The 16,185-nt window shown below is 37.4% G+C and overlaps 1 protein-coding gene across 4 annotated transcripts in view; it reads left to right on the forward strand.

Moving 5' to 3' along the window:
- Window positions 1-15,957, forward strand: part of HYCC1 (hyccin PI4KA lipid kinase complex subunit 1) — a 49,110-nt gene extending 33,153 nt beyond the window's left edge. For 2 of the 4 annotated variants that reach the window (XM_050890987.1, XM_050890986.1), the window contains exons 8-11: window positions 3,059-3,175; window positions 3,928-4,015; window positions 4,525-4,684; window positions 13,520-15,957. In XM_050890987.1, coding sequence (XP_050746944.1) covers window positions 3,059-3,175; window positions 3,928-4,015; window positions 4,525-4,684; window positions 13,520-14,076 — 922 coding nt within the window. In that variant the 3' untranslated portion in view covers window positions 14,077-15,957. Of the gene's footprint in view, window positions 1-3,058; window positions 3,176-3,927; window positions 4,016-4,524; window positions 4,685-12,364; window positions 12,660-13,519 lie in introns of all 4 variants that reach the window. The other 2 variants (XM_050890990.1, XM_050890989.1) reach the window with 2 other exon arrangements.
- Window positions 15,958-16,185: the final 228 nt, after the last annotated feature.

The following is a 16,185-nucleotide window of genomic DNA, read 5'->3' on the forward strand; positions in this document are numbered from 1 at the left end:
AGTATCTGTATTAAGGTCTTTTCTATATAACTGTCAGTGTTAACTGATCACATTCCTACTGCGAGTTCACTATTTTCCTCAAAAAATACTGTATCACTATGCAGTAGCATCTAGTAAATGCATAAATATATACATCGGCATAAAAATGACCTGGTTAGATGGTTTTTGTGTAAACTAGCATTTTTGTTTAAACTGGACACTTACTTGCTGCTGCTTCCACCCCACAGGCTTTACACAACACTGAAATGCTTATTATTTTAGTGGATTATAAGTGTCATCTTTGAGCCAAACCATTGGTAGAAATTGTGGACTATCTGGAACTAAAGTGTTGCCCAAGTTGCATAATAATAGCCTCTTGTGGGGGATAAAGAGGAGGAAAATGGGATGGGATTTTTGTGGGAGAGTTATTCAACCTAGTTAATTTCAATAACTGGCTCATGTGGTTTAGGACTCGGTAAGAGTCAGAAAAACAGCTTTCATGCTTTAACTTTTACCATGTATGGACAAAACGAAATCTGAGAGGATGAACTCATTTGGTTCCAACATCTTAAGGATGTTTAACAGAAGAGTCAATTTGATTCACTTAACTGGAAGTAAGATTTTTGTTTTAACTAGCTGTGCATATACTTTGCAGGTGAACTCTGTATTTTAAGATACAAATTTATTTGCATTCTGGTTTCTAAAAAGTTAGAGTTTTAAGGTATTTGAATAGTAAGACACAAATCACCATGCAATCTGAAGTAATGTATTCCTAACAATAATAAAATCGGAGTTTAAAATCTGAATGAATAAGCAAGGAGTACTTAAATAGTCTGTGCTTCTGGCCAACAACAATATCAAATTTAGGGGAAAACTTGCAGTTAGTTACAAATTAACATGTTTGGCTACTCTTGAAAATCAAAATTCAAAACTAAGCAAAATAATTTCTTTATTTTAGAAATATGACTTTGAATTGTTGAATTCAGTCACTTAAATCTTGGTTTAGGCCAGTCTGAGAAGTTTGTATTTAGGGTTGTAAATTTCAGTGAGAATTATGACTAAATACTGATGCTCAGAGCAGCAGTTGACCAACTCGATAAAGTGGCAGCACAAGCCTAGGGTTTATGGAATTACCTTCAATACCAGATGAGCGCATAGAGGGTAGGTATCTTAACTATCTATCTGAACCTGAAGTTCAACAGGGCCAAGTGCAAGGTCCTGCACCTGTGTTGGGGCAATCCCCGATATCAGTACAGACTGAGGAATGAATGGATTGAGAGCAGCCCTGCGGAGAAGGGCTTGGGGATACAGTGCGATATGCACTTGCAGGCCAGAAAGCCAATCCTATCCTAGGCTGCATAAAAAGAAGTGTGGCCAGCAGGTCGAGGGAGGTGATTCTCCCCCTCTGCTCAGCTCTTATGAGACCCCACCTGAAGTACTGCAGCCAGTTCTGGGGTCCTCAGTAAAAGAAAGACGTGGACTTGTTTCGTGGACCTCTGGGTCCAGCGGAGGGCCCCAAAAACGATCAGAGGGCTGGAACACTGTTCCTGTGAAAAAAGACAGAGAGAGTTGGGGTTGTTCAGCCTGGAGAAGAGAAGACTCCAGGAAGACCTTATTGCAGCCCTTCAATATATGTAAGGGAGGCTTATTAGAAAGATGAGAGAGGCTTTTTACCAAGACCTATAGTGACAGGACAAGGGGCAACAGTTTTAGACTGAAAGAGGGTCGATTTAGATTGGACATAAGGAAGAAATTTTTACAGTGAGAGTGATGAGGCACTGGAACAGGTTGCCAAAAGTTGTGGATGCCCCATCACTGGAAGTGTTTAAGGTCAGGTTGGACAGGGCTTTGAACAACCTGATCTAGTGGAAGATGTTGTGTGTCCCCTCCATGGTGGGGGGTGTGTGGAAATTGTTGATCTTTAAAGGTCCCTTCTGACCCAAACTGTTCTATGATTCTTCCTCTATAAAACATTTCATGTTTTTGTTTCCTTGCATGTTGTCACTAGCGTGGCTTCCTGTCTTTCCTGATGAAGTGTTTAAAATCTTTTTTTGTTGGTTTTTATTTGGAGATATGGTGATATCAGCATGAAGAGTCAAATTGAGATCATACTAGGTGCAAAGTACATACTGGGAGAGTTGCTGAGCCATAGAGATCTTGGGGGTGCTGTCTGCTTTTTTTTTTTTAAGTAGCCGAAGCAGAAGATAAGTTGCGGGATAGAGAAGGAGAGGAAAAAAGTGCAGTGAGTTAGTGGCAAAGTTAGTATTAATAAAAAATCTCCTGAAATCTCTATTACAGATGTAATTTGAAAGGCTACAATACAGTCTTAACTCTATTTTTTTTTTTTCTGGAAAAAAAATAGATTTAAGAGGAATCTTACAAGCATTCTGGTATTGAAGCTGAAGAATTGAAGCTTTCAGAGACTAAACTTCTAGTCTATGCTTTGGAGAAGGAAATACTTTGATTAATGTCATTAAAGGTCGTTCCAAAAGTCCAGTAATAGCCAATGCATTGAATATTTAACTACCCAATATCTTTGATTTCCAAAATGTTTTGACTACAGAACCTGATGTGGAATTTAGTTCAGAACTAAATTCTAAAGCTGACATTTACTGGATTTTAGAATAATTTTATGAATGTGACACTTCTGCTCACTTTGCTTGAAAACTTGTCTGCAACTTTCATATTATATGCAGTGACGCTTATGTTTCTGTCTGTAATATTAATAGTTGCTATGCTGCTTTATTTCCTTAAATACCATAACTTATTTTTTGTCTGTTCCGCAGCAAATGCATGGATTCAGAATGGCTTTTACTGGCAGCTTGCTTTTGTGTTCCACTGTAGTATAAATGTAACAGGAGTGTCTGGGATGTCTCTGTTTTGAAGGATTTGAACTCTGCCGGTAGAGGGCATACCCTTCTTTCATAATAAGAAAATCTGCTTCAGCACAGGGTTGTTGATGGATACCTTCTTGTGGGTCTATTGTAATTAACATGCATACTAAACACCTAGCTTTGTAGTGTTCTATCCAAAGGTGGTTCTACATTATTTGCTAATGACAAATGCATGATTTCTTTAGAATTTGTGTCTGTGGATATCCTCGCCAGCAAGTGAGAAAGTACAAGGGAATCAACAGTAGGATTCCAGTTTCATCTGAATTCATGGTGCAAATGCTAACAGGGATTTATTATGCCTTGTAAGTTGTTTTTTTTAAATATGCATACAAAATAAAGAAATGTCAACTTAATTTCTACATTCAAAGGTAGCATGCCTAAATGAAACATTTTATTTTTTTAGTGGACAGATGCTGTGTCTAGCAATAAGGTCCTCAGGAAGAGAACATAGTTCTCCAACTAGTTGGCTGAAGTTACCTATATCATATTGGGGAAAGAGGGCTAGAACAGCACTTAATAGGTATAACTGCTGATGTGAAAAAAAATCTTTTCAAAAAACCTTTTCCAACCGTTGTCTGCTGTCCACATTTTTGTATACTTAGATTTGACATCAGTCAAGTTAAGGAAAAAAGGTCTTATCACTTTTTCTCTGAAATGCTGTGATGTCATCTACCCTTTGATAGTCAAGTTAATGTGTGAAGCTCTCTTATTCACTGAAATAATTAGAGACTACTAACACAAGAATACTCAAAAGGTGGAGTAATATTAAAATAATCCTGTTTGAATTTCAGAATATTTCATGACTAGCTGATCAATAACTAATTATGTCATTTTTAAACTGCTCAGGGTGGCCAATGAAAATAAAATTTTGTCTCCATAGATGCCACTTCAGAACAAGTTCTTTAAATAGCAGGCTTACTGCTAATGAACACAAGTAGTTCAACTCCTCTAAATTGAGCTCTCAAGGAACACTAAATCTGTGAAGGTTATGTGACCAAGAAGGTTCATCTGTTGATACAGATGCTTATTATTATGTATATATTTACCTTTGTAGTTATAATGGAGAATGGGATCTGGCTCGTAAAGCTATGGATGACGTTTTGTATAGAGCACAGCTGGAATTGTATCCAGAACCTCTGCTGGTAGGTATTGTATTTCAGCATTTTTTTGAGTAGAATTTTTAGTCTAGGAAATCCTTCCTGTGAACACGCATGATGCAACATCACACCAGGAGCTTAAATTACACGAGGTCTATGTGGCTGTGCTCGTGTGAATAGCTAGATCTGTAAGTATACACACACACGCACAGGTATTTTCAATGTACTTATTTTGTCATCTTCCCTAGTGAACAAGCTATTTTCAGTAGAACACTTCTAAGTCTTGAAAGCTTAGATGATAGTGCAGAAGCACTCTGAAGTAATAGCCACATCTTTAAACTGGAAACTTTGTTTTAAAAAGTGGCAAGTATTAGTTCTGAGAGGTAATTGCAACCAGCATTCTTTATAACCTGTGCAAAAAGCTAGTGTGCTTTTTGACCTTAAACTGGAATTGTACACAGTATTCTTCTTGGAGTAATAAGAATCCCCTGACAGAATTCTTCTAAAATCTGGATCTTCAAGTTAATAACTTAACTGCATCTTTTCTATTCTAGGTTGCTAATGCAATAAAAGCTTCACTGCCTCAGGGTGCCATGAAATCTAGTAAAGAAGGTACAAGATGCATTCAGGTTGAAATTACACCTACTTCATCCAGAATATCAAGAAATGCTGTGACTAGCATGTCTATCCGAGGGCATAGATGGAAAAGGCATGGTAAGAAACACATTTTGCCGTGAATTCTCAACTTTACACGTGTTTAAAATAGTATTGAGAATTCTGTTATTGCACATCTTCATTGCTAGTAAGAAAGCAGCAGTTTGGAGGTTTTTATTTTCTTGGCTGGTGAATGGGAATCTTAATGCAGTTCAGATGAAGATATTCTTTATTTCCTTAATCATGTTTTAAAAAAACCACACAAAACCCCCTTTTTGTTAAAGGGAGCTGTACAAAATTACTGATTCTTTAAAGAGGCTGATGTTCCTGTTTTCTTCTGAAAAGTAGTTTATAGTACCTGAAGCAAAGCAAATATTTAATAACTTTACCGCAGAACCTCACCTGTCTTAAATTACTTAAAAATTGGATTTAAGGGTAGAGGGATAAATTACTGTGTTTTGGTGTTGTGGTTTAACCCTGGCCAGCAACTAAGCACCACACAGCCACTTACTCGCGCCCACAAAGTGGGATGGGGGAGAGAATCAGAAGAGTAAAAGTGAGAGAACTTGTGGTTTGAGATGAAGACAGCTAATTAGATAAAGCAAAAGCTGCACACGCAAGCAAAGCAAGGCAAGGAATTCATTCACCACTTCCCATTGGCAGGCAGGTGTTCAGCCATCTCCAGGAAAGCAGGGCTCCATCACACATAATGGTTACTTGGGAAGACAAACGCCATCACTCCGAATGTCCCCCCCCCTTCCTTGTTCTTCCCCCAGCTTTATATGCTGAGCATGACATCACATGGTATGGAATACCCCTTTGGTCAGTTGGGGTCAGCTGTCCCAGCTGTGTCCCCTCCCAGCTTCTTGTGCACCCCCAGCCTACTCGCTGGTGGGGTGGGGTGAGAAGCAGAGGCAGCCTTGACTCTTGTAAGCACTGCTCAGTAATAACTAAAACATCCCTGTGTTACCAACACTGTTTTCAGCACAAATCCAAAACATAGCCCCATACTAGCTACTATGAAGAAAATTAACCCTATCCCAGCCAAAACCAGCACATTTGGGCAAACTAATATAAGGGCTTCCACAAAGTAGAGCACAAGTCTGGGCTGAGAAGTAGAAAAAATGGTGCTGAATGTACTGCAAAAGGAGAAATGTTATATTCCACTTCTTCTACCATCTTCAGATGAGGGAGGAGCCGCTGGACCAGCGATCAAAATTGGCAATGGCTTGTTCTGCTGGGCTTGTAATTCTGATGACAGGCTAAGCGAGTGAGTGTAGATAAGAATGCTCTTTTAATAGGTTCAATAAAGATTTTGAAGTAGTATCATAAAAAATTCCTGTATGATGTGTACTATATGAGCTTTTGTAGTATATGGACAGTTTGGTTGGAAAAATATTGCCAAGTTACTTGTCATAAAGGACCAAAAGGTAATTCATGTAAGTGTTGAGAAAATTATCTATAAATATGCTGGTAGAAGATGGCTTTAAAATAATGATAGAGCTTTCTGAGCAGTAATGGTACACATTGGTGGTAGTAGTACCAATAGTAAGCTGCCAGAAGGGGTGAAGGGCAAAGAAAGGTAAAATAACCAGACTTCTTTTCAATTGATTAAAAACTGCTTAAAACTGTCAGACAAAGCTGAGGAGTAAAACATTAGTGTCTCTAACTTGAGTGAGGTCCAGTAGCAAGTCATTACTGAAATCTAAAGACTGCTAAGGACCATTTTAGTCGGTTTTTTATTTTCCTTTCTTCAGGCTTACAGTTGTTAAGCAGGGATTATTGACCAGGTGCAAGAAAACTGTATGATAGCTCAGCTTTTAAATGGACAAATGCCCTCTGAAGCTTGGCAATTTTGTCAGCTATTATTTCTTAGTGGTTCTGATGCTTGTTCAAATGAAGTGGTGGAGGGGAACACAGATTAGGGATACTGAGTGCTAGTTCATGGAGAGGAATTGAAAGTGTGTTAAAATAAACATTCCCTTTGTCTTTTTGTTTACAGAAAAAATTGAATAAAAATGTTACAGAATCAGTATTGGAACCATTCTTCTAAGATTACAAATTTTTCAGCAAATACAGAAATCTAGAAGTTTTTTACAATTATTGCCTTCTTGCAGGGGGTGATGCTTGGTGAAGTTCAAGCAAAAATGGGTGGGACAAGTGTGCCCTGCAGCAGATAACAGTAAGGTGAAAGGGAAATGAGAATAATAGTAGGACTCATAGAAAAGGGGTGGAATGCTCTGTTTTATGGGAGTCTCATAAAGCAGGACAAGTTGAGAGAAACAGTGATAATCTAGTTAGTATGATCCAAGTGAGGAGTAGTCAGTGTTTAGGGATGAGGATTGAAAGATTAAGGACCTCTACAAAAAAGCTCTTGTCAACATTTTGTTTGGGTTATTGTGAAAACTTTGGATTTGCCTTGATGGTACAGGATTTAATGAAGAGGAAGAAAATTACTTGGTGTAAGGCGGAGGTGGAGGGGAACTTTTACAGCAGATTGTGGGAGTAGTTGTAAGTTTGAAGGCCATGTAAATGTTATGCTAGTTTAAAGGCCAAAACTGAATCTATGGTATCTTTGACTGACTGTCCAATTGTTTTGTTTTAAATGGTAAATATTCCATGCACATACTACTTCAGCTAATCTCCTCAAAATTTTCATCATAGAATACTAACAAAATTGTTGTTTGTGACTTGAAAAGCCTTTTTAAAGTCAGAGTGGATGGTCTCCTGATTTCAAAATTCCTAATAACATAATTCAGTGCCCCACAATTCCTGATGAAAGAAACATATGGAATAGATCTTCAGGGTCAGCATGCAGAAAGAATAATGAGGCTTGACAGATGCTTGTTTGAATTAAACTAAATACTGGATTTGGTAGAAATCAGATGACAAACCTTACACCTCCTGACCATTATTCTCTCTCCCATGGTGTAAGGGGGAAAAAAAGTATTCATAGGTTTTATTTTTGTGCTTCAGTATAAAAAGAGTTGTACAAATGGATTAGGAAGCTAGACGAGACAGCTGAGAGGTAGTTTGATCTTATACGTTATGTGGACCAGAAGACCTGATGAAGCAAAGTACCCCTTGGGGAAGCAAGGGCAGCAATTTTCAATCACTAGCTATTTGTGTAAAATAAATAAAAGAATTACAACCAATCACATTTCCAGCTGAGAAGCATGGGCTTTATTTTTTTATCTTTTAAAAGATTCAGTTTACTATAAAAGATTTCAGATGCTAGATCTTGCTAGCCTTTGCTAGAACTCTAGATTGAAGCCAGTTTTGAAAAAAGGTCATTTTACATTTAATCTTGTTGTGATACTCAACCCTGTAACTCGTTCATTACAGCTGTTACTTAGAAGGACTTTTTCAAAATCAAATCAGTATTCTGAATTTGGACTTCTAAGGTAGGTAGTTTAGAGGTGCTAAAGGTGAAGGTCATTTGCAAAATGGATCCATCTAATCACAAATGCATAGTATTTATAGAGTCAGTTGATACTAGCCACCACTTATCAACAAATTATTTAGTGCTATTGAATTGGATTGCCTATAAATCATAAAGCTTAAAAAAGCTATCTAGCATTAGTTTTTTGTAGCTTTCGTGTTTTAAAAACAAGCCTTGAGTGGCGTCTCCATTTCCACTCACAAATAGAGGAAAACTGGAAAAATCATAAAGTGTGTAAGGGACATAAACACCTAAATGAATGGTTATTTATTGAAGCTAGGAAAAAAACAAAGCAAGCCCTAGCAACACTTTCCTTACTACTGTAAAATATGCCAAACTGCCCTATAAAAGAGTTGCTCGGGGAAAACTCCTGTGTGTAGAGGTAATGCATGTAAGAGAAGTACTCTGTAGCAGACCAAGTAAGAGCTAAGCAGATGTTGGTAAGATACATAACATAAAAACAGAGACATCAACTAGAGAAGAAGGACAAGATGTTATTTTTTTCCCCATTGCAGAAATTGACTTTCATGTAGTACACAAGGTTTAGAAACATTAGTCTTTGAATCTCTGTGGAGAGAATTTTCTTACTTTTTTCGAAACAGTATTAATTCCTGAAATAGTTATAACTTTTAGGAATCTGGAATGAATGTTAATTTTGGGATATAAGCTTGATGCTTTTGTGAATAATTCAAAATGCTAACATTGTTGTGCAGGAAATGCAGCTTGAGCTTGTGGTGGTTAAAATTGAATTACAATCCAAATGGACAGTTTGCCTGTGCAATCTGAGGTAAATGATGTAGGCAACCATAATAATAAGGTAGAGTATGATTGAAATATCTTTTGAATTAATTCTTAGCAGCTAGTAATAATGAAATGCATTTATCAACGTTGGTTGTACTACTCAAAACATTCAGAAGTGTGACTCCAAATGCATTTTCCTTCAACTGCTATGGGCATATTTATATTAACTTTCAAACTGATGTAATTATTCAGTTTTGTCTCTACACTATTTAGCAGTGTCCTTTGTTTTCTCTTTTGCTACATTGCCTTGTGCACTGGTGTTAATATCTCTTTCTCAAAGGATAGACCCCCAGAGTTGTCCAGCTTGAAGCAGTATTATCTTCAAAACCAAACACTACGAAGCTGAAGGTTTGTTTTAGGTGTTCTTAAAAGTTTTAAAATAAGGTTCCATGTCCTACTATGAAGCACATGGATCATGTAGTCTTATCCCTGCCATGAGACTGTAGATGCTATGGTAGACAGTGTTAGTAGGAGTTGGGACACCCAGTATCCAATTTTTTCATTAATTTCCTCCTGTAGCTCAATGTTAAACTCAGAGAAAGGTATATTCCTTTTCCTTAGATGTAGTTAATAGCACTTAACTGAAAGATTAGACATAATTATGCTGAGTAAAACTCTTAAGTTTTTTGGTTGTTTTTTTTTCCCCCAGTTCATTGTGGTAATGGTTACACAGCTGTGGGAATGCAGCAATGATGGGTAAAGTGCTAATATCACAGTAGGATATTACATTTAGAAATGCATACCACCAAACAATAATTATTGCTGTTATACAAAATCTGTGACAAAAAAATTCTTCCTCTTTTCCTCTGATTTCTGCTGTGCACTCTGAGTCTCCTTTCTTTGGAGCTGGATGCTGTTAGTTAGTGCTTTTCTGCCCTTGGTGGGGAAGGGACTGACAGTGAGCTCTGTTCTGCCTTCTCCTCTGTCTGGTGTCCTGGCTCTAAATGAAGTTTCTAGCAGAATCGACTTGTACGTATGGAGATCAGTGGATCCTGGGAAGAAGTTCTGCTGAAATAAAGTGCCTGTAGCTGCACTGATGGGATAGCAGGGAGGAGTTTGAAGATTGCCATAGGAGAGGCACAGGTACCTCACCCTAGTAAAATTAGACCGATGAGGCCAATCAGGGTGTTGATCTTCTCACTAACCTTTCTGCTCCCATGTTTTTACAAAAAAAGGCTATATTTGGTGGTGGTGGTATTGTTATTATTATCATTATTGTTGTTTGTTTATTTTTTATTATTACTATTGCAGTTCATGGTGCTCAGTTGTTACCTTTCTTACTGATGACAGAAGACTTTTGCAGAAAGTGCTGTTAGAAGGCATGACACTTGGAAACAGTTCTAACTTGAGTTTCCTGCCAAATATCAGGAAGTTAGTGGCTAACAACAGCAATTATTAATGCCATTTCCTTTGGATAGTACAACTTGTTAAATAGATACTTTCATTAGTAGTTGACTAGGCAGAAAGAATCATCATATTTAGCATTTGCAGGTAAAATCAGGGATAGCTCCTACACCAGGGGATAATGATGTCCATCCCTGCCAGAATAGCCTTCTAGCTCTGAGACTTATTTCATTGTCGTGATAAGTGCAGACAGCACAAACGCTAGTGAAAAGCCCAGTGCTGTAGCCTGCTTGACCTAGAAGTACACTGTGCCCGCACAAGAGTCTTCAGTACAGGGACAGGAGGAGGAGAGGATCCCCTCCAGCTAAAAAGCATTAGAGCTGCTGCTGTGAAAAATCATGTCATCATAAATTCCTCTGGTTTTGGACTTCATACTGTCAGTTAAATGTCTGTACTGCCAGCTTCTGTCACGTGCAGTAGCAAACTGGCAGTATAGTCTGGGCAATCCTTACTTATCATCAGGTCTGATAGAGCTGTGTTATGAATAAAACACAGGGATTCAGTCGAGCTTTATTCTTAGCTGTGCTTTTAGTACATTTTTAGTATTGTCAAGTTTGTGGCCATAGTGTTTGCATATAGTATACATATATAACACATATAGAATATGTAACTATATAGCATATAGTGTAGTTCTTGCTCTTCTTCACTTGTATTTCTATGGTATACATCTTCATGGAGGATGTGCCATGACTATCTGTAACTGATGGCTTCTCTTTTTTCTTCTCCAGGTCATCTAAATGCAGTTTTGTGGTTGTAGAGCTAGTGCTGATAAAACAATTCTGAATACTTTTTAAAAGACCTTCAGATACTTGAGAATACTTCAAACACTGTGGAGCTGACAGGTCACTAGGATTGTAACTTGTTACTTGCATATGCTTGGAATTTCCATAAAGTTTCAACTCCCATTTTTATTTTCACTTTTTTCCTCTCAAGAGTTCATCCTTCTTAAACCTGTCTTCATCTAATGTAGGCAGGCATCTTTTGAGTTGGGTTTTGTTTTACCACGACCTTGTAGGAACTATTTCATTCTTATCACTAAATACCATTATTATATCTGTTGTGCTTACACACAACCATCGTTCTCACACTTTGAGTAGCAGTGGAGTTTTCTGTTTGCTTGGGGATTTTTGGCTGTGTCTGCAGGAATCTTTGACTGTCTTGAAATAATTTTTTGGCCAGGCTGAGCACTTGCATATTTGCTGTTGATGGCTTACCCAGATGAAAAGAAGTAATCTTAGAACCAAGCTGCATTGGTTTTTGCCTTAATTTCTTTTTTTTTCCCCAGTGCTGCAGAAAGTTGTGGTGCTTTCCCTCCCCCCAGCTTAATCCCTGTTTTCTCAGCTGTACTTAGTAACTGACTTGTGTGACACAAATAAGTTTATTGCAAACTAATTTAGTTGTAAGCTTATATAGGAAGCTTAAAAAGGCTGAGGAGATCAGCATTTATGTTATATTCTTAGCAGGTGGCAAAAACTGCAGTAAAACTCCATAAGTTTTATCTGAATAAGTTGATTTTAGTAACTGGAGGATTTTCCTACTTATAAATCTCTTTCTGGTTGAAAATAGTTTTTTGAAGGGAAGAAAGAAAATGGAAGTCAGTGTGCTTGAGCTGGCTTAGTTGTTTCACTGTTAGTTTTCAGGCTGACCACTGTGCAGCATAATGACATTGTATGTGTAGAATTTCTAGTCTTACATGATAAGACATGAAGCTGATATGCCATTTCATTGTAAAAATGAGTTTCGCTTTAGCGTGGTGTTACAGAGAATATAGTCATAAAAGTGAATTATGGAGAGTTCTTTGATTTCTGATAATCTCTGAATGTTTGTTTCATGATCCTCAGAAATTTCAGTTTTGAAATATCAAGCATGGGACTTTCCAGTATGTGGGTGCAGGCCAATAATTGGAAGATTGAAGCCTGCAATTTAGAAATAAAGCAAAATTCCATACTCGCTAATGTTGCTAATTAAAGCAGATGTTCACATATTAACCTCTTGTTAATTTATAATGTGTTAGTCATCTGTATCTATTGGCTTTTTTCATGTTTTGTTTCAGATATCATTTGTTTTTTTTTCTTATCCATCTTTAATTCTAGAACAACCAGAGAGTGGTAATGATGCTACTGAATTGGGCAACTTTATCATACCTGAGATTAGTGTCACAAGTGTGGCTGGAGAGAGGACCGGGAATGGGGAAAAGAGCAGAGCACTAGCAGAGAATGATGTTCAGCATTTACAGGGAGTACAGGAAACAGCTGCAGATCCTAGAACTGACAGCAAAGGCATGCCAGAAATCAGGAGGCAAAAATCTGTAAGAAAAATGATGGAGGATGGAATAAACTCATCTGGCAGAGTGCAGTTTTAGCAGAGCACTTGTAGCTGCACTCTAAGGTACCACTGTTGATTGAAAGGGTCACTGCTGCATGTTTGGAGAATTAAAGTATGCAGTTAATATATTTGCATGTGTAATAACACAAATGCATGTATTGCACACAGCTTCCTCTGTGCCACAGTCAATGACGACATACTTACAAGTAGATTTATTTAATCTGGAGAAAATACACTGTGAGACTCAACATACCTTTGAGTTTATTAAGCATATTTATTGGGTTTACAAAATCCAGTGATCAATGGTATGAAGAATCCATCAAAATGGATGTGAAAAGTATCTCGCTGTGTACCTCAGATTTCCCAAATTCCACCTTTCACAGTATACTGGAGATCTCATGCTGTGCTTGAGTTTCCACTCATACCACCAGACCTATGATGCAGAAGGTGACCTTTCAGTCCTAAAGCATTCTTGGGTTGCTAAACGTGCAGGTGCCACATTGGGTGTCCTGGGGCATTGATCACATACCTTTTATAATTAACGAGCTTTGCAAAATCATGTATTGGAACACTTGCTCAAAATAAGATTTACACTTTTTTTGTTCTGTGTGGTATCTTCTAATTTGTAAATTTCTAATCTCCTGCATGAATTAACAAGACTGCTTTTTTTTTTTTTTTTCAAAATCACTACAAAATGAGATTGTGGGCATGCTTTTTGATCTAGTTAATGCAGCATTATTTGCTGTAACTTTATATCCTAATGAACCTTAATTCCAAAATGTAATGGAATAGGTAAGTGTTTTGTCTTCTGTTCTGTTGCTGTATGGCTTCATGCTTGTGAATATCAAAATCTAGTAATACATAAAATCAATAAATATGAGAAAGTCAGTTGCTAATTCTTTATTTCTTTTTCTACCATGCAGGTAATACTGATTTAGCAATTCAAGAAGAACTGATAGAAGTGTCTGAAACTGATGAAGGGTTTTACTCTAGGGCTGCTTCTAGTACAAGTCAGTCTGCCCTATCTAACAGCAGCAACATGAGCAGCAAGAACCTTTTAGGGAAGAACCAACGAAGGTCTGGAGGAAGCAAAGCTGGAGGAAAAGAAAAAGAAGGAGAAACCTGCAGAGAACACTTGTCACGAAAACAAACTCAGAGAGCCATGAGTGAGAATCTAGAGCTTGTCTCTCTGAAGAGACTGACACTGACAACTAGCCAGTCCCTACCTAAGCCTGGTAGCCATAGTCTGGCCAGAACGACCACTACTGTGTTTAGTAAATCCTTTGAACAGGTCAGTGGTGTCACAGTTCCAAATAATCGTGGTGGTGTATCTGGTACAGAGGCAAACAGGTTTTCAGCTTGCAGTCTTCAGGAGGAAAAACTGATATATGGAACAGAAAGAACAGATCTTCCGATTTTAAGCAAACAAGCTAATCAGCAGCGACCTCCTAGTATTAGCATAACTTTGTCAACAGATTGATATTAAATTGGCAAGTATGAAAAATCAAATATTGAGGGTTTATGCTGATATTGGTGCATTGGTACATTAAGCTCCTTATTATGCTATACATTACTTTCTTAAACCTCAAGCCCATAAATTCCTATTTGGCTCACATTTGACAGTAATAGTGAATAGAAAACAGTTGTAATTATTTTACATCAACTTCTAATAGCGTGGAAAGTTCCTCTTTGACTTACTGTATTTATGCACCTGATTGCTTACGGCTTCATGTGAAGTTTACAGCTTCACCAATTTAACAAGCATTGATTGGTTGTTTAGCCACTGACCAAGTGGCTTTTTACAAATGCACAGTATGGGAACAAATAGAGCCTCTTTCCCAGATTCTACTTTTTCACTACCACTTGGCATAGGCAAAACTGCAAATACTTGTTTTATTTAAGAGGAGTCTCACAGTATGGGCATGCAATTTTGAAACAGCATTGTAAGAACAAATGTTCTCTTATGTTAGCCATGAGAAAGCTGTGCTTACATGTAAGGTTAAAACTAGAAGCATCAGTTCAGTGTTGGATGTTATGGCAGTTTTTGTCATGGTAGGTAGTACACGTTGCAATGTTCATACTTCTTTATGCCTATATGAGTCTGAATTATAGATGCATTTTGGTTTTTCTATACGTCTTTGAAACTGGGCCAAAAGTCATACAGCATAAGTACTTGTGGATGGGAGTTCTTATCAGTTGCTATAGTAGTTATCTTTAGACTTACAAATTGTGTGACAGACTCTGTCTTTCTTTCAGATTCTTAAATATCAGGCACAAGGCTACTCATTGAAAAGTCACTGTCATCAGTATTTTTATTATTTATGGGGAAGAGATGTGCTCATGTAACAATGTTATGTAGGAAATAAGATATGAGCCCTTTGCACTGACTCAGGCAAATCGGGAGTGTGAATGTGTTTAACATGAACTTCTTACTTGAGACTAATACTACCAAAGGATGTGTACTTTCAGTATCTTGCAAGCACAAAGGGAAATTATAATGTAAATATAACTAACACTGTAATTACTAGTCTTTTATATCTTATTTTTCTAGTTCGAAATTCTAAAACAGCAGCCTGTTCGAGGTTACCTAACCTTTAACCTTCGGTTCGTTCAGTGACCTTGTTTGATACCAACTTTTATAACATTAAGATTTTAATTAAAAATGGACATTAAAACTACTTATGCAGAAATTTGGAGAAGCAATAGCTGACAAAACCACTCCAGTAGCAGTGATTAGCTGATAAACAGACAATATATTATTGTAAATGGAGAAATAGGATGAAGATCTAAGGCATAGTCATTCCCAACTGTCCAGATTTCTGCAGCTAGTGATCACTTACTGTCAAGAACCTTGTAATAAAACAAACACTAAAATTCTGGGAGACTTTCCTATTTGCCTGGAGGTAAGTTTAGCTATCCCTTTTTGACTTAAACTGAAGCACAAGTAACTTCTAAGCAGCTAATGTTACTCAGGTTTATAGCAATTAATAGGCTGGTTAATTAACGAAAAGAGATGAGGAGACATAGTTGATAGACAAGTAAGTTGTATAATTCTGCTTCTAAGACTGCAGACTAGATGTGTACATTTCTTAATATTCACCAAAGTATGTGGAATAGCTGCATCAGTGTACAGATGTTTGTCTTCACCTGAGAGCCTGAATTTAAAATGAATGTGCCACACTTTCTCATTCTTCAGTTTGTTGTGTGACACTGTTCTAGTAATTCAGTATTTCACCTTTTTACAGTGAAGTGTTTTCTTAATTGTACATGAAAACTTACATTCCTAATGTATAAACTCCAAGTTTGTCCTGTTTAGTGTTTAATACTTTGGCCAGTGAAATAAACTGGTTCTTTGAAGTTGTATGTTTTTGTAATTACTTTGTACAGCAGAAAATTTTGCCTCTTTTTTACAGGTTTTTCTGCAATACACATTAGACAGCACGTTTGTTTGAGGTGGACTAACACATGTGGCTGCTGGAGCATGCATAACCACAAGCAATAGAAGGGTTTTAGGCAGCTGATAGCAGACATCAGCTAGCACTACACATACTGAATGTAGAGCTCTTCCTTTCCTTGAAATTTATTCTAG

The sequence above is a fragment of the Gymnogyps californianus genome, chromosome 2, assembly GCF_018139145.2.
Source record: "Gymnogyps californianus isolate 813 chromosome 2, ASM1813914v2, whole genome shotgun sequence".
Lineage (NCBI taxonomy): Eukaryota > Metazoa > Chordata > Aves > Accipitriformes > Cathartidae > Gymnogyps > Gymnogyps californianus.